At 39.8% G+C, this 17945-nt stretch overlaps 1 protein-coding gene across 3 annotated transcripts in view; it reads right to left on the bottom strand.

Moving 5' to 3' along the window:
• Positions 1-17945, bottom strand: part of dgkzb (diacylglycerol kinase, zeta b) — a 77601-nt gene that overhangs the window by 12638 nt on the left and 47018 nt on the right. For 2 of the 3 annotated variants that reach the window (XM_061721555.1, XM_061721554.1), the window contains exons 11-25: positions 16504-16586; positions 15902-15962; positions 15184-15297; positions 13941-14081; positions 13790-13868; positions 11564-11619; positions 11416-11478; positions 9257-9330; positions 7074-7185; positions 6646-6845; positions 5114-5214; positions 3150-3241; positions 1468-1540; positions 1338-1378; positions 591-772 (exon numbers count right to left, since the gene is read on the bottom strand). In XM_061721555.1, coding sequence (XP_061577539.1) covers positions 591-772; positions 1338-1378; positions 1468-1540; positions 3150-3241; positions 5114-5214; positions 6646-6845; positions 7074-7185; positions 9257-9330; positions 11416-11478; positions 11564-11619; positions 13790-13868; positions 13941-14081; positions 15184-15297; positions 15902-15962; positions 16504-16586 — 1472 coding nt within the window. The remainder of the gene's footprint in view (positions 1-590; positions 773-1337; positions 1379-1467; positions 1541-3149; positions 3242-5113; positions 5215-6645; positions 6846-7073; positions 7186-9256; positions 9331-11415; positions 11479-11563; positions 11620-13789; positions 13869-13940; positions 14082-15183; positions 15298-15901; positions 15963-16503; positions 16587-17945) is intronic. The other variant, XM_061721556.1, reaches the window with a different exon arrangement.

Below are 17945 nucleotides of genomic sequence, written 5' to 3'. Positions count from 1 at the left end.
TCATTACAAGCAAAAAAGTCTTGTTCAACTGGCAGATTTTTCTACTTATTTTAAGTAAAAATCTACCTGAAACAGGTGAAAATGGTTGTTTTTTCCAGTGATGAGTCTTGTTTTAAGTGTAATGAGATTTTTCTGACTAAAAATTAGACACTTTAACTAGAAATAAGACAAATATTCTTGTTAAGATTTTGAGTTTTTGCAGTGTAGCCATTGTGTCTGTGTCTCTCTTTTCTCTGTTCTTCATGGTCTCTGTCTGATCTCTTTTTCCCAGCTCTGCCCAGCTGGCCTTTGGCAGGATCCTAAGGGGGTTATGATCCAGGTCCTGCTCAAGGTTTCTTCCCCCCTAAAGGAGAATTTTTCTTGCCACTGTTTGGCTTAAGGTTTTTACCTGCCATTGTTTATGTAATAATTGCTCGGGGGTCATGTTCTGGGTCTCATGAAAGTGCCTACAGACAAACTTCTGTTGTAATAGATGCTATATAAATCAAATTGAATTGGATTGAGAGCATTGTTTCATTGCAATCTAACAGAAATTCCTGTTTTTTATGTATGTATTTTAAAAAGACTTTAATAAAGTGACTGCCTCTCACCTGTTGGAGGAGGTGGGGGAGGAGGACGGGGTGCAAGGGAAGGAGAACTGTCCCTGCTGCTCCTCTGAGTCCACCAGGTCGGGCATGCTGGGGGAGGTTCCCACCGTCTCTTTAATCACCAGCTCTGGGTCCAGGATGTAGAGCTCCTCCTGAGAGATCTCCGTCACGTAGTTCAGGTGTTCCTGCAGAAGACAAAACAAACATCAGTAAGGCTGATTACTACGCTCACACAGATCCACTTTTTCTAAATTCTCATGTTGTTTTATTATAAAATTATGCAAATTATGTTCCGAGCAAAATCAAAAATGCTCCCTGACTCAATACAGAGGTTTTTTTCAATTCTCTTTTTGGTTTTCTGGAGGTCTTTAGCCACAAAAAGAAGGTTGGTAATATAGGATAGGCTTTTATAAGCAGTTTGCTTCAGCCTATGCCTTTTCAGTTATTGTTCAACACATGATTATTGGTTTTGTGTGAAATGTTTGCTGTGCACAATGTTTTTTGGTGTTGTGTTGTTTTTGTGTTGTCATGACTGAATAAACTTCATTCATTCATTCATTCATTCATTCATTCATTCATTCATTCATTCATTCATTCATTCGTTCATTCATCCATTCATTTTTGTCTCGAGACCTCTGGTTTTGCTCACAAACTGCAACTGATAATGGTGTTTTGTGGGGTCAACCCCAAATTCATGATGCATTTGATTAGCAGGCTGTGACGATGTGGGGAAAGACTCTGTAGTCGTACCTGAGCGCGGTCAATCCTGTAGAAGCGATCCGCAGTCGTACCTGAAAACAGAGACGGCATCTGGGGTTAGTTAGGGTCTCTGGTTGTCTGGACTCTGGGCTCGGGTGCTGTGTGATAGTTGCAGACTTACAGTCAAGGAAACACCACTTTGTGGACAGTTTTTGTGAAGAAAAGCTTTCCTCTTTCATGTCATCACCATCCTGCTGGAAAACAGAGAGGAAACGTCAAAACTGGACTCAGGTGAACTACAGGTCCTGCTCTAGGGAGTCTTTTATCAGCTTTAGCCCTCACAAGTGCTAACAAGTGCTTTTGGTTCAAATTGAATCTATCCTAGGCAGTGGGTGTCAGGAATCTGCGACAGCTGGACAAGAGTGAAGCGTGTTAAAGCCAAAGCACAAGAACCTACTGTAATTTTGCTCTAAACGTCAAGGTGATGGCTGGGTCTTCTGTGTCTAAAGGCCATTCAGCCCAAATCTGATGTGCAGCTTTCATTTTCTCAAATGCAATTCATGAAACAAATCTATTAAAAGGAGCTTCCCATTGAATCACTACAGAGGGTAACATATTTTTCTGATCTATGCAGATCTGAGAAGAACCAGGATGCTCAAATATATGTAGCCTCGATAAAATGTGGCCTTTAGCTTTTTTGATCAGGTGAAAATCAAATTATAATCAATAAATAGTCAAGTATTGCACTAGGAGGTGAAAAAATTCCATACATCGATGAAAATAAAATGTCCATGAGGTTCTCGCAGACACATCCATATTCAGAAACAGAACCTCGTGTCAGTGCAGCCTCACAGCAGGGAGATGTTTGTGCAGGTTGTACAAATGTGGACATGAACCTAAGACACTCTTCCTGTGAAAAAAAAGGATTTTCCTTCGTTGTGACGTCAAATGTCTATGTTGAGAAGCTTCTCTCAAGGAACATTTTGGGTTCATTTGTTCCTAAAAGCTGAAGTTGATAATTTACAGATTGTACTTGATTTTAAATTTGTTTTATTCTAATAACATTTGAAGAAGAGTCTGAATCTGGGGATGTGACATTATATTGGCTGAAAAAATGTAAATTTCCACAGCATCCATCAGATTCATCAGCATCATCATCTTCCTTTACTTTCAGCAGTCCGTCAGATCGGCCCACTGGAACCATCTGTTAGTCACCTTCGGGTTTGTGGCAACCGGCTCTTTCCAGCAGTAATTAGCCAACAAGTATGTGTTTGTTCTGATTAACAATAGCTTATATAATGTGACACTGCTTGCCTAAAGCCCCTTTTGGGTTTGATATGAATGCTATCCTTAGGTCTGGGGTCATCACAGTCGATTGCAGTGTGGGAGAACAGGCCAACAATAAGCACTGATCATTTATGGAAGAAGGTGGGTGTGTTGAGGGCGGGATATGCAGCAAAAGCACTTATGCAAACTTCCAGATGAGGACAATGCTTGCAGGTGTGCATGATGATGCTTTTATACATTTGATTCATTTTTAGCGAATGCTATTTTCAGCTTTTGGGCATAAATAAACTGTGAGTTAGAATCCTACACACACTTTTATAAACGAGCACCCAGAGGCGGGGGAAACACTGGAGAGGAAAAGTGCCCTCTTTACTTCAGCGATCTATTGATTAGTGCTATTTTAGAGTGGAGGCTCAGCAGGTTATCCAATTTGACGGTAACAGGAAATGAGATCATGGTGTAGACTTATTCTTCCTACGGCCAGTGAAATACAGATGTCTTAAAACATATCAACTTCAGGGAACTCCCTTTGTTCTTCTCTTTCTTCTGAACTTCAGTGTCGTGTGTTTGACGGACCTGGTCGACGTCGTCCTGCAGACGTTCGATGTGCAGGCGGCACGTCTCCAGGTCACTGTCTCCGGGGACGGTGATGACTCCCAGCGGCATTGCTGAAGAAACACAAAAAAGGAAATCTGATTTAACTGGTTTCTTCTTACATTTAATGTCAAACAAGAGAGCTGCTGATGCTGTTGCATCCTTTCATCACAGATCAAATGACGGAGAGCTCAGGGGGCACTGGGATGTGCATGCTCCAGCTCCATTTGGTTTAACACCAACTCTGTTCAGTTGAAATACCTTTGATTGGAAAGAAGAGAAAAACAAAACCTTGCAATACAATTTCATGCATTCCTGGGATTTTATGGACAAATATCAGATAATGTTAGAAATCTCATTTTGGGGTCAGGGACCAGATCTGAGGAAAGTTGATGCCACTGGCATTTCTTTTGGCTGCTGGGAAAATCAGATCTTTTGTCACAACATTAATAAACTATTTATATCTTTTGATGAAACTATTTACAGTTTTTTTTCAGCAAATTAAAATTTCACATAAATGTGGACATATTTTCTAGAGGCTCTCAGATGCATGTGATTTTTTATGTTTTAAGTTATGCAGGTTCTCACGAATTGTCCACTCCAGCGATCAAGCCCATTGCAACAAATCAGTTATTTTCAAAAATGAGACAACATATGTACACCAGAGGGTGCCACTCTCTGAAAGTGCACGAGTATGTCATCGACAGCTATTTAATCCACTGAGTATGAAATAAAAAAGAAAAAACATTTAAAATGAATAACAGTATAAATTTCACTATCAGTTTAGTTCAGGGGTCGGCAACCCAAAAGGTTGAAATAACCATATTGGACCAAAAACACAAAAAACAAATATGTCTGGAGCCGCAAAAAATGAAAAGTCTTGTATCAGCCTTAGAATGAAGGCAACACATGCTGCATGTTTCTATATTAGTTAGAACTGGGGGAAGATTTATTTTTTCATTATGCAATTCGAGAAAAAAGTCGAAATGTTGAGAAAAAAGTTGAAATTTCGCGAAAAAATTTGAAATGTCGAGATTAAGGTTGAATTACAATCTTGAGACAAAAGTCGGAATGTCGAGAAAGAAATCAAAATATTGAGAAAAAGTCGAAATGTCGAGAAAAGTCGAAATGTCGAGAAAAAAGTCAAAATTTTGAGAAAAAAGTCAAAAATTTTAGAAAAAATTCAGATTTTTGAGAAAAAAATCGAAATATCGAGATTTAAAAAGGAAAAAGGAAGAAAAAAAGAAGAAAAAAAGGAAAAAAAAGAAAAAAAAAAGGGTCAAACATTTTTAAAAAAGCTCCAGGAGCCACTAGGGCGGCGCTAAAGAGCCGCATGCGGCTCTAGAGCCGCGGGTTGCCGACCCCTGGTTTAGTTGTATTGTCTTCATTATGTCTTCAGGTTGATAGCTTTGTGGTTTTCTTTTGTTCAGACAAGGATCCGAAGTATTACCTTCAAACATTTCTGACAGTTTCGGCAGAACTTCCGCCTTCTTCAGAGTGTCACGTGATGGAATGTGACACGTTTTATCAGCTGTTGTGACTATGAGGGCGTGACCGACCTGTCAGATTTGACAGGTCGGTCACGCCTCCTGTGATTTACGGGAAAAATACCTACAAGAGCAATAAAAGAAAAAAGGCACTGCAAGAGACCCATAAGTCTGGGACAAAGCCAGAGTCATCCGCACCGAAGAAAACAGACACCAGCGCTGGATCATGGAGGCCATAGAGATTCCATCACGTGACACTCTCTGAGGAAGGCGGAAGTTCTGCCGAAACTGTCAGAAAAGTTTGAAGGTAAGACCTCGGATCCTTGTCTGAACAAAAGAAAACCACAAGCAATTTCACTATCAGTTTCAGTGAATGCAGATCTGTATGAAAACACAAAACTGCCCCACCCTATTGAGGGTTTCACTGGTCCAGGTCCAGCGTCATGTACAGAAACTCACAAGCCTCCTTCAGCTGGTCTTTGTCGTAATGCAGAGCCTCGTACGCTGCCATGCTGATCCTGTTCACCGTGATCTGAAGCTTCTCAGGAACAGGCTGCTGACTGCACACAAACACACACACACATCCATTTACTAGGGGTGTAACGATACACTAATCTCACGATACGGTACGATACACGATATTGAGGTCACGATAACGATACGATACGATATTATAGCAGCATTTTTTTAACAACCTTGAATGAGGAACATATGACTGGAAAAAAAATGGCTTTTATTTGAAAGACACAAAATACAAAACAATGCTGTACGTTTGTCCTATTGTTACAGTTTGTAATGCTTTATAACTGTTTAAGTTTTAAAGAGAAAGCCAGGCCAACCATTTTCCACAAACTGAACTAAAAGTAAATGTCAGGTTTACATTATGCATCTTCAGTAAACATATTTTGCCACAAACTGAATAGTTTCTCTCATGTATGATTTTACTTTTTTCTTTCTAATTTAACAACTAAAATTAAATAAATAAATAAACTGAATAGTTTCTCTCATGTATGATTTTACTTTTTTCTTTCTAATTTAACAACTAAAATTAAATAAATAAATAAAAGTAAATAAATACATACAATTTTGCATCATAAAAAAGATTGATTCATGCTCACCATATAAGTGTAAGAGGAGATTTATTTTTGTTAAGAAGTTTATTTTGGTAATTCAAGGTTCATTATTTTATAAATATATTCTTTATATTCTGATGTAAATCAGGGACTATAATGACACTAGTCAGTTTATCTGTAGAGTTTAGTATGTTTTAGATTGGGCGGAGTGATACAGCACTAGGTGCTGTGTTGATGCTCTAAAATCCTACGCTGTTGAGCGGACATTAAAGTACACTGGAGCTCAGAAGAAGCGTGTTTATCCTACTCACGACCCCAAAAAGGTTTAATTTAATAAGGTAAGGCTTAACTCTACACCAGCCTTACATAAGTAAAAGTTCAGAGCTCAAAACGGGACCATAAGACGGGACTAGTTTCTTCTGAGCGGAGTAAGATTTTGGTTCCCGGGTCGAGGTGCGGTCGCGGTCGGATGCACGTTTCTAGTCAACACAATAGATTAATATTTATAACCCAATATCGCGATACAGTTTGTCACCTCCACGACACGTATTGTGACGTTTTTGTATCGCGAAATTTCGTGGCACGATATATTGTTACACCCCTACCATTTACACACTAACCTAAAGAGGAAAACACACACACAACAGTTCAAGGACAAAACCAGAACTGAGGCAGTGTTTTACTGTTATTGTTTCAAAGTAAAATCCCTATGTGCATCACTTCAGCAGTGTACGGTGCTGAGAACAGAGCCCCGTTCCCCCCCATTAACACCTTTCTGCAGAGCTACACGCCAACATACAGAGCTGTTGAATAGTCAGGGACAACCTTATAGTTAACTACATGCCAAAAGGCAAACAGATCTGGCTTCAGGTCAAACAACAGCTCAGTCATGCAACTCACTGTCGTGGTGACTCTTACTCGTTTAGATGGGGCATGGAAATTCTCCTCTTGACCTTCTGGACCATGTTGGCCTGATTCCTCAGGTTGATGCGGATGACGGAGGGCGCCAGCTTGCAGGGCTCGCCATCCACCTGCATGGGGATGGACTTGTTGGTAGTGAGGGTCACCTCTTTACACTGATGCAGACGCTCGCCGTGACCGCCCACCTGTAGCGTGGCCTGGACAAACAACACGGAACATCAGCTGAAGTCGTGATGCATTAAAGATAAAACATGGAATTGCCAGTCTTAAAGGTTTGATATGGCAGGTTCTGATGGGGTCTGATCTAGACTGATCTCCATGTACTTTCCAACCATCTCGTTGGAACGTGTTCAAATCTTTTTCACATATTCTGGCGTGGTTTAAACGGCCTGACGGGGTCTGGATCAGCCCGGCTTTAACCTCACCAGGGAAGTCATGGTGAAGCCGATGACCTCGATGCAGCCGTCGTCATGACGCTGAGGTTCAAACTCCTGATGCTCACCGGGGTGACCCCACGGCACGGTTCCTGCACAGTACCTGCAGCAGAAGACACGGCAGAAACAGACTGGTCTTAGATGGTTGTACTTCATCTGAAATGTTAACGCTACACAGAGAAAATAAACACTGTATGGGAAGCCTTTTAATGTGGCATCCTAGCCAATAAACCAAGCATATTTTCCCTCAGTTTTTATCACCTTCTGTGCTCTAGATACCACTCTCAAAAAAACAGTAAAACTGGGTTTGACAGGAATAAATAAATATGAAAAAAAGACTATACATGACAGCATGCATATTCTTCTAAAGGGAACCGAGTCAGTTTAATTTACACAATGAAAATTGTTCCCTTGATATTTTTCGAGCAGTATATCTAAATGCTGGAAATGAGTAGGAACTCTAAAACTCTGGAAAACTTTGAACTTTTACTTTGATTTGGGTTGATTTGGCATGAAAATTGGTCATTTTCAGCATCGGACAGATGTGCAAGTTTCTGTTAGAACAGTTTTAAATGATCCAGCTTCTCCAGTCACAACTTAATATTGCATTCACTGTACCACCGGAGTCAAAAGTCTTTTGCTTTTTGTTTGATAATAAAGAGAGAATTATTGCAAGCAGCTACAGTTGAAACCAGAAGTTTACATACACTGTGCAAAAAGACACATAGGATTTTTTTGTCTCACTGTCTGAAGTTAAATCAGACTAAACATCTCCTGCTTCTAAGAAATTCTCTCATTATTGTGGCATTTATCAAAATTAAATAACTTTGGTAATCCTGACTGACCTGAAACAGAAACACAAAATGTTATGTCTTTTTGCACAGTGTATGTAAACTTCTGGTTTCAACTGTATTTAATTAGCTTAATCTGTGAAAAATCAGCTAATAAAACTAATAAGACTGTAATACATGAAACTAGGGAGGACTGTGAATCCCGGGGTTTATGGAGCCAGTGTGTGACGGGGAAATTAAGATGTGATCTTTGACAAGTGTACTAACCAGCAGGTGCTGGTTGATTCACTTCAGTGTTCTTTTCTGCAGAGTGATACTTTAACAACCTTGGCCACTTTAACACTTGTGCCTAAAAGACAGATCAGTTCCAACCAACCGTGGCTTTATATCTGATCTGAATTATCTTTATTTCGGTCTTGTACACACTTTTTACAAAACAAAATTAAAAAGTAAAATAAACGTTTCTTTTGCCGAAAAGGTGTAGACTGAAGCTGTAGCTTATAGTGACTGCCGACCCTTTTTATCTTATGATCAGCTTGAATATGAGACATTAGCATTAATCCGTGGAAACAAACAATGCATAAAGAAAAATAAATAAGACAAAATATAAAATTGACGTTTCACATTCTAGAATGTTTTTGATAATATACTTTATAGTTATAGTGTTTTATATTTATTTACAATATTTTCTTTAAACATTTCCTTAAATTTGAAGATAGAACTGCACATTTTTAGGTCGTTGTCACAACTATTCCATATTTCTCTTGCCTTAATTGATGTACATCTTTTTTTAATATTTGTTCTTGCTTTCGTCATCTCAAAAATGAGTTTCCCCCTCAGGTCATAGCGGGTTTCTTTTATTTGTATATCTAAACTGCGGATCAGGGAAATGTAAGTATTTGGGTCTCAAACTGCCAGTTTGGTGTGTGGGAGTGAGCTCAGTCTGCTGTTTTTGCTTGTCCAGGTACTGTATGCTCTCCTTTACAGCAATAACGTTCTTCAAAAGCCACTGAGGGAAACGTGTATTTGCAACCAATTGTAGGCTGTCAGCCAGATCTTAAGAAAGAAACATTTCATAAAAGGAAGGACTGGAATGAAATGTGTCTCCAACCCACTAAAACCAACACATATAAACTACATAGATCAAGAAAGAGCTCCATCCCTGTGGTACTTTGACCAAATCCTTTTCAAGAAAAACCTCAGGAAAGAGCAATCTTCATAAAATATGCCCCATAAACGAATACAGTTCTAAATCTTATTTAAGTGTTTAAAAGCTCTTAAGTGTTTAAAAGCAGGTTCTTTTGTTCCAGTCAAGTATTTTTCTGCTGTATCATTGCTAGTTTTACTGAGGAAAAATAAGAGAATACTTTGTCCAGTAAGTACCTGGGGATGTTGAGGAAGAGGAGGCACTGGAGCTTCATCTCCTGCACTTTGGCTGTCAGGTCTGTGCCATCACACTGAGGAAGAGGAGGAGGAAGAGGAGGACAAGATGTAAACAAGGTCAGACTTTAACATATGTAACAACAACTGAAGTAAACAAGAACAAGAACAAGAAATGTTTTGACATAAAAAAAATAAAAATCAATCAATACAAATAGGAGGAAGTACAAAACAAAACGAAGCACATCCACGTTGACGGATGAAGTTCATTTTTGTGGACGACTGTTTGGATTCTAATGAAAAATGAGTTAAATGAGAGCAGTCTTGATAAGACTGGCTTGTATTGATCGGGTGACTTCGTCAGATGAGCCGAGAGAATGTTTGAGGTTACATGCAGGACGAGACAGACGGTTATTTAGTCATAAACTACAGTATATTAGATTGCAGAGAAGATCCGCAGCATGGCGTCGTCAGTCTGAGCCTATATTTGAATGTAACACATCTGAAGACACGTTTCAGCTTTGTGCTTTTGTTTAAACCCAAAACTATCACCTTCTGATTTCTGATCTTGTTTTAAATTGTATTTGTCTGTTACACAACAAGTGTCCTTTTTTCTCTGTTCTGACACCCTGTTTCCTTGTGACGTCAATGCTGCTCGGTCAGCTGCATTTCTGTCATTGCTCACAGATAAACAAAGGCGCTGGTGCGGTTGAGTGACCCTGTGATGACCTGGGAGGTGGAGGCTTCAGCATCATCTGAATGCTGAGACTTGCCTGAACTTCCTTGAGCATGTTCACCGTATTAACATGTGGCTCACAGGAAGAATGAGGAAGGAGAGATTAGATGAGAACAGAACATGAGGAAGAAAAAATTAGAGGCACGAGGAAAAGCTTGTGCTGCTCTTCAAAGAGCTTCAGTGAAAAGGCGCCTGTTGAGATTTTGATTAAAATAGATGCAGTGTCGTTGTGAATCCTCTATGCAGCATCTGGCAACATTTTGCAGAAAAAACTCAGTGAGTGACGTGTTTGAAGATTTCAGTAGACGGAGGTAAACATTTCTCACTCTGACCTGCTGATGAAGACAGACAGACTACAGTTAGCATCATTTAGGCCTCACAAAGACAGCGCTGGAAGGTAACTGATGACTGCAACATACCAACTTTTGTCCTCAAAACCCCCCCCCCCCCAATTTAGAGAAAACACATTCATACCAAAGCGCAAATCAGAACTTCCTGGGGACAGTTTGTTCTCAGAAGCAGTCTTCCTCATTCTGTAATAGTTAGGGGTGTAACAATATATCGTGCCACGAAATTTTGCGATACAAAAACGTTGCGATACGTGTCGTGGAGGTGACAAACTGTAGCTGATATTGGGTTATTAATATTAATATATTGTGTTTACTAGTAACGTGCATCCTATTGGTGCAGCGGGATCACGTGACGACCGCGCCTCGACCCTCGGTCGAAAATCTGACTACGCTCAGAAGAAACTAGTACCGTTTTGCGGTCCCGATCACGGGACTCTTGGGGGGTTTTGACTTTTACTTATAAGGTGAGCATGAATCAATCTTTTTTATGATGTAAAGATTGTGTCGTCCCCAAAGGTTTGAGGATGAAACGATAACGGGGTTCACCTCACGGCCTCAGGCTGGAGCATGTGAAGCTCTTAGCTCTGGCAGAAGATAAATAACAGTCATGGTGCATTTGGAGTTTGGGACTTTTCATAGTTTATTTATTTACTTTTATTTATTTATTTATTTCATTTTAGTTGTTAAATTTCAGGAAAAGAAAAAAAGTCGTCATACATGAGAGAAACTATTCAGTTTGTGGCAAAATATTTGTACTTGTATGAATCTGAAGATGCATAATGCAAACCTGACATTTACTTTTAGTTCAGTTTGTGGAAAATGGTTGGCCTGGCTTTCTCTTTAAAACTTAAACAGTTATAAAGCATTACAAACTGTAACAATAGGACAAACGTACAGCATTGTTTTGTCTTTCAAATAAAAGACCATTTTTATTTTCCTCATTCAAGGTTGTTAAAAAAATACTGCTATAATATCGTATCGTATCGTTATCGTGACCTCAATCTCATGTATCTACCGTATCGTGAGATTAGTGTATCGTTACACCCCTAGTGAAGACTCTCTGTGTCTGTACTCACCACCACCTTGATGTGCTTGGCCAGGTCTTTGGAGCTCCCGCTCAGGAAGTCTGAGAAGGCCGTCTAAAGCGCACACAGACGGACCAATGTTAGCCACATCTCCTTGTGAAATTGGGTGAACGGACTGCAGACTGGCAAGGAAACTTACCCCAGCATAGAACATCTTATTCCTGAAGCGGCTGTTGAATTTCTCAGGGTTTGCCTCTGGAAACATGAAAACAGAACAACTCTCTTTCTTAAGTGATCACGTCGCAGATATCAACTTACTTGTACTGTATTTTCACCCATCAGTTGGTTTCTCTGATATCAAAATGGATTGTGTGATCAGATAAGTGTTCACTGATCCTTGAGGTGGGTCATTTCATTGAGACGCACATAAAGACTGAGCCACAACTGAGGCTCAGGAAAGCTGCCATGTGTCAAATGAACACTGGATCCCACATTGCTCTACACTGCAAAAAATCTTAACAAGAATATTTGTCTTATTTCTAGTTAAAATGTCTTATTTTTAGTCAAAAAAATCTCATTACACTTAAAACAAGACTCATCACTGGAAAAAACAACAATTTTCACCTGTTTCAAGTAGATTTTCACTTAAAATAAGTAGAAAAATCTGTCAGTGGAACAAGATTTTTTTTGCTTGTAATTAGAAGATAAATCTTGTCCCACTTGCAGATTTTTCTACTTATTTCAAGTGAAAATGTATTTATGAAACAGGTGAAAATTGTCAAATAACAAGTTATTTTTCTGGTAATGACTCTTGTTTTAAGTGTAATGAGATTTTTTGACTAAAAATTAGACATTTTAACTAGAAATAAGACTAATATTCCTGGTAAGATTTCGAGTTTTTGCAGTGTAGAAACATTCATTGGTGTGTGATCACAGAAACAAAACCACTGCGTATTATTTATAGTGCATATAAGTATATATATGTGTGTGTGTGTGAGAAAGGGGGAATAAAACACATTTTAACCAAGTCAAGGTTCAAAAGGGTCTAAATAAGTGCAACCTGTTAATCTGTAAGTATTATTAGGGTTCTGACATGAAGTTAAACTACTATGCGACGTAAACATAATTCAGCTATACCTTTCAATGACGTCAGATGAAACCTGTTAGCTGGGTTACAAAGCTTTTCTTAAAGACTTAAAGGCTTGGACGACCTTTAATTTCCTGTTACTAAACGCGGATGGGACTGAGGTTAGTGCCTTTGGACCTGAGCATCCCAGGATTAGACTTAGCATCTAGTACTACTGTGAGGAACCTTGGAGTTATTTTTGTCCTTTAATTCACACAAAACAAGTTTGTAGGACTGCTTTCTTTCACTCAAGTAATGTTTTCACTATTAAGATAATCTTGTCTCATACTGATGCAGAAAAACAGTCATTGTGTTTGTTATTTAAAGGCTAAATTCTTTTTAGTTTGTCACAAAAAAGTACCTGGAAAGGCTCCAACCGATAAAAAATACAGCAGTGGCAGTTCTGCTGACTGGGCGACTCTTTTCTCTGGCAGCAAGTAATCTTTTCTAGCTTCCCATGAACCCCAGGATGGACTTTTAAATTCTTCTCTACGCTCAGAAAGCCAATAAAGATCGAGCTCCCTTTCATGCTAAAGAACTTGTTGTTCCATATTTGTTGACCAGAGCACTTCTCAGTACCGTCCTCTCCGATTTCAGGTTCATAACCTGTGTCAGTCTTTCCTACACTCCAAAAACTCAAAGTCCTAGTTTTTCCCAGTGATGAGTCTTGTTTTAAGTGTAATGAGATTTTTTTTTACTAAAAATGATACATTTTAACTAGAAATATGACAAATATTCCTGGTAAGATTTTGAGTTTTTGCAGTGTAGAGTTCAGCACATGTAATGATTTTATTTACACAGCTGATTGATTAAATATCTTTAACTTGACAAGTTTACCCTCTCATTTTGCATCCCTTTACCTTTTTTTGTGTGTGCATCTTATTGTTTGCACCATTTCAGGTTAATTTTTGCCTCGCTTTGTGTTCTTCACCTCTCTGGTCATATGAGTGAGTTGGTTTAAACTCAAGCTTATGTCTGATCGGGGTGGTTCAGGAGAGAAGTTGATAGTTTGATTGCAGATTAGTAATCTTAGATTCTAATCTCTAATCTAGAATCTGAAGACACTTATCTAACATGTCTAAGTGTCTTCAGGCAAGACATTGAGCCCCATATTTTCCCCTGACACACTTATCGATGTGTCATCGCAGGTATGATAGAAGAAGCACTGGAAAAAGACTGGATGACTCGACTGGGTAGAAGGATATCCGTGCAGATCTCCAGACAGAGCGCTGCATGAACGTGGCCTGGGGTGTAAAGTGTTTCAAGGATTCAACAAGAATAGAATTTAGTGTGACCGACCTCGAGACTCATGGAAGCCCAGTGTGACATGAGCGTCGAACCCCAGACTGAAGTAGTTATTAAAAACGTCGATGGGAAGCTGGAAAAGAAAGCAAAGAATTAACATTTGATCATAGGGATGCGTGATCATTCTGCTGGCGGTGAAGCCGACCTTGTCGGTCTGATGCTCGTCCATGTCCTCCGGCCGGGCCTCCGGGTTCGCCTCCACGAGCAGGTTCCATCGATCCAGCTGAACGATGTTTCCGTCCTCAACATGCGAGAGGATCTTTGTGATCGGCTCGTCGGTGTAGCCCTGAGAGAGGACCCGGGAACAAGGGGTGTACAGTGACTGCTCGCTACTTCAATTCAATGGCATTTTTGAGCAGAAATGGCCAAGAACAAATAAAATGTCAAGTTGTATCAGTGTCGAAGGGGTGAAACTGTGGAACCGCCTGGATGAGGAACTAAAAAAAAGTAGCTCAATTTACAAATTAAAAAAAAATTATAAATCTAAAATAATAGATAAATATAGAACACTAATATAAATGATCTTGATACGATAACAGAAACTATACCTTAATTATTATCAGCTATATATTTATTATGACAAGCTATTGCTTAAATATCCAACTGTCTAAATTATGCTGTCCTCAATCGTGAGTGACCACATTTATTTTCTTTTCTTCTTTGTTCATTTTCTTTGTTTCGTTGTCTTCTTATTAGTATCTTTTTTTTTCCTTTTCTGTAGTCTGCCTTTTGTTGAAAAGCCATGAGGCTTCAGCCTATACCTTTTTGGTCTAAAAAAAAAGAAGAAATGTGTATATTTAGTATATATATTTATATACTTTTTATATTTATATACTTTTTTAACACAGCTATCACTCCATAGGTTACACTCTTTTAAGCATTTGTTTATTTATCTGATTGGCAGAAACAAAAAATTAGTATTTTTGACTGAAAAGATCACATACATGTAAAAATAATTACTTAGTTGATTATTTGCAGGATTCAGACTGCAGGATATTTGTGTCACCATTACAGGCTCAAAAAACAGTGACATAACCGCACTGTGTTAAGCAAACAAAATATGTGTCACGGACCTGTGACATCTCTGGGGGTGATGCACACAAGCAAGAGTGTAAGCAAGCACGAGGCCAAAGTATGTGGAAACCTTTGTTGGTCAAAAAAATGAGGATGGATTGAGGTCTGAGGCCTTCAGCTTCTAGATCCATCGCCAATATTGGTCAACGTGTGACACCACGGTGACGATACGGGCCAGATTCGCTTGAGCTGAATGTATTTTTGCAGCCAACTTTATGTCCCATGCGTTTCTCCAGTGTCAGCATTCTTGAATTTACTGGACTTTCCTAATCTACTGGTACAACGGCAGCTGCAGTTCAGCCAGTAAAACTCACTCCTCCCCAGTTGAGCGTCCTGGCGAGGTCGTTGCCGGTCCCCAGAGGAAGGATGGCCACAGGAGGCGCAGGCCGCAGATTCAACTGGTCCAACACCGACAGGATCCAACCCACCTGAACACACACACACACACACACACACACACACACACACACACACACACACACACACACACACACACACACACACACACACACACACACACACACACACACACCACACACACGAGTGAGAACCTGATCAGATAGTAAAGTAATCATGCAGATAAAAATAGTCATATGTACTAAGGCTGCAAAGATGTTCCGTTCACAGAGACATTAAACAGAGAAGACAAAAAAAGACTCTCGCTTCACACTGATCATTAAGAGATGAGATTAGATATGGATCTAATGGTTGCAAATGTATTTTCTCAATTGCTGCTTAAGCAACACTCAATTAACGTTGTTGCCCTTTCGAGAAAACATCATACAAAAACAGATCCTCGCTAAAATGACTAGGAAACGATTTTAAATAAAGAAATAAAAGTAGGTTTAGATGCAAATAAAGTGTGTTTTTGATGAATAGCAGATTATGCGGTTAAACTTCCTAAACCTACAAGGAGCTTTCTATGAGACTAAACAGCAGCAGCACAGCTTGCTTTTCTTCCACAAAACCTCTTTGCATCCTTTATGTGCAGTCTAAATGGTGCAGCGTTTAAGTGTGATGTGCGGGACTCACCGTGCCGTCCCCCCCGCAGGCCAGGATCCTCAGGTTCGGTACTTTAGCGTACAACTCCAGCCTGCAGGACAGAAACCAAAAGGCAGCAGTCAGGCCGACACAGAGACGTGTTTGTGGTGTGAAGACGCGTAGGCTCCTCCAGCTGCGATAACTCACAATGCTGCACAGTTTAACATGAGAAGAAAAATGGCACAACAGAAAAAAAAACTGTTGTGCCATTACCAACCTGGTTAAATGCAGTTTTAAAATGATTTTGGAAGGATTTGGAAACATTTGCTAAATAAGTTTACTTAGCATTTTTACACTTATTCATTCATCATTTTCATTATTCAATATTATTCATTCCCTTTAGCCTTGAACACTTCCACATCAGTGTAGGATCATTTTTATCTTTAAAATAATACTTAAAAAACAACAACAAAGAACAAATTGTAAGTTATGCCCTGAAGTAAATGAAAATGGAACTGTATTCAGTTTATCATTTTGATGGTTTTATTGTTTGTCTGAGTCAAGAAAGCCTCTCTTTCTGTCCTCCTCTGCCGGTACACACGCGTAGATGAGCAGAACATCTTCCATCAAACAGAGGTCAGTTTTGGTCTCACCCCTCTTTGGGTCCTCCTTTTGTCAGGTCAAACACCTGCCGAGGGTTCAGGTACCACATGAAGGATTGGATGATCTTTGCTCCCTGAAAGAAGAGACAAGATAGTTGAGGTCAGACTTCTCAAGAATATGCATTTAGACTACAAAACAAACACCAGTCCAAAGGAATTCCATTAAGAGCAGAGACAGGAGGACGCTGTGTGGATTTTCTGTCTGGACCAGTTTTTTCCAGTGAGGCCAAGAGCTGCTCAAACTTCAACAGTGGTTTTTTGGTCGTCTCTGTTATAATCCAGCTCAAGCTGTGCTATTCAGCCTCCACAACTTCAAACCACGATGCATTCACTGTAGCTAAAAAGTAGGGAGTCTGGACTCTTTTGCTTTGTTGCTGACGGACAATTCTCATCTAATTAGGGCCCGAGCACTTACAGAGCAAAGGCCCTATTGTATCTGTAGGAATTTTTTTTTTATCCTCGTTTTAATTTTTACGACGAAATGAGGGCCTTTTTGCCCCCCTAAACGTGCCCCAAAAGTCACCGAATTTTGCACGCAAGCCAGGCCTGGCGAAAAATGTGATATTTAATGGTTTACATTAATAGGCGTGGCCTAATGGCTCAACAGCGCCCCCTAGAAAACTTTGTGCCTCAAGCCCCACAATACAGTTTGACGTACATGCACGAAAATCGGTACACACCTGTATCATGTTGCAACTTAAAGAAAAGTCTCTTGGCACCATGGCCGAAACCGAACAGGAAGTCGGCCATTTTGAATTAATCGTGTAATTTTGGCGCAATTTATGCCATTTCTTCAGCCGCTTCTTCGCCCGAACCGTAACGTGCACCCAGGTGTGTTATCCATCAAAATGTGCGTCTCCATCCTGTGACGATGGGCATTACTTTTCTCAGTCAAAAGCGTTTCCGGGGCGACGCTAGACGCCAAAAAGTGCACCCCCCCTTCATCTGATTGGTTCATACTTGATAGTTCCTACTTTCTGCCATAACTTTTGAATGGTTTGACATAAAAAGTCGTGGCTGGTGTCACTCGCTAAATTTCCAGGCCTGAAGAATCTACATGCAAGTCATACAAGCGCTTCCACTGCAGCCTGAACGTGCACAAGGGTGTGAGGGCCTGTTCATCGCTGCTTGCAGCTTTAATTATTTTTGCTCCCAAACCTGGGTGTTACAGTATTTTGATCAGGATTTGTCATTTAAACAGCATATTATGCAGGTTTGTACATTAGGAACATCCTCTCCCAGAGTGATGCTGAAAAACGATGCTGTTTAGTAAAGCCTATAGGGGGACACCGCCCCCTATGAAGCCTCTGACCACCTCAGTGTCTGCTGTCTGCTTTTATAGTCATCCCTGTAGTACAGAAATCTAACCAACTCTGATCTTTCTGTTATTCTTTCTCTCTGTCTGAGCTCTCTTTTCCTGCACTTCCCAGCTG

Source organism: Cololabis saira, chromosome 5 (assembly GCF_033807715.1).
Source record: "Cololabis saira isolate AMF1-May2022 chromosome 5, fColSai1.1, whole genome shotgun sequence".
NCBI lineage: Eukaryota > Metazoa > Chordata > Actinopteri > Beloniformes > Belonidae > Cololabis > Cololabis saira.
This window is presented reverse-complemented; position numbering and strand designations above follow the sequence as displayed.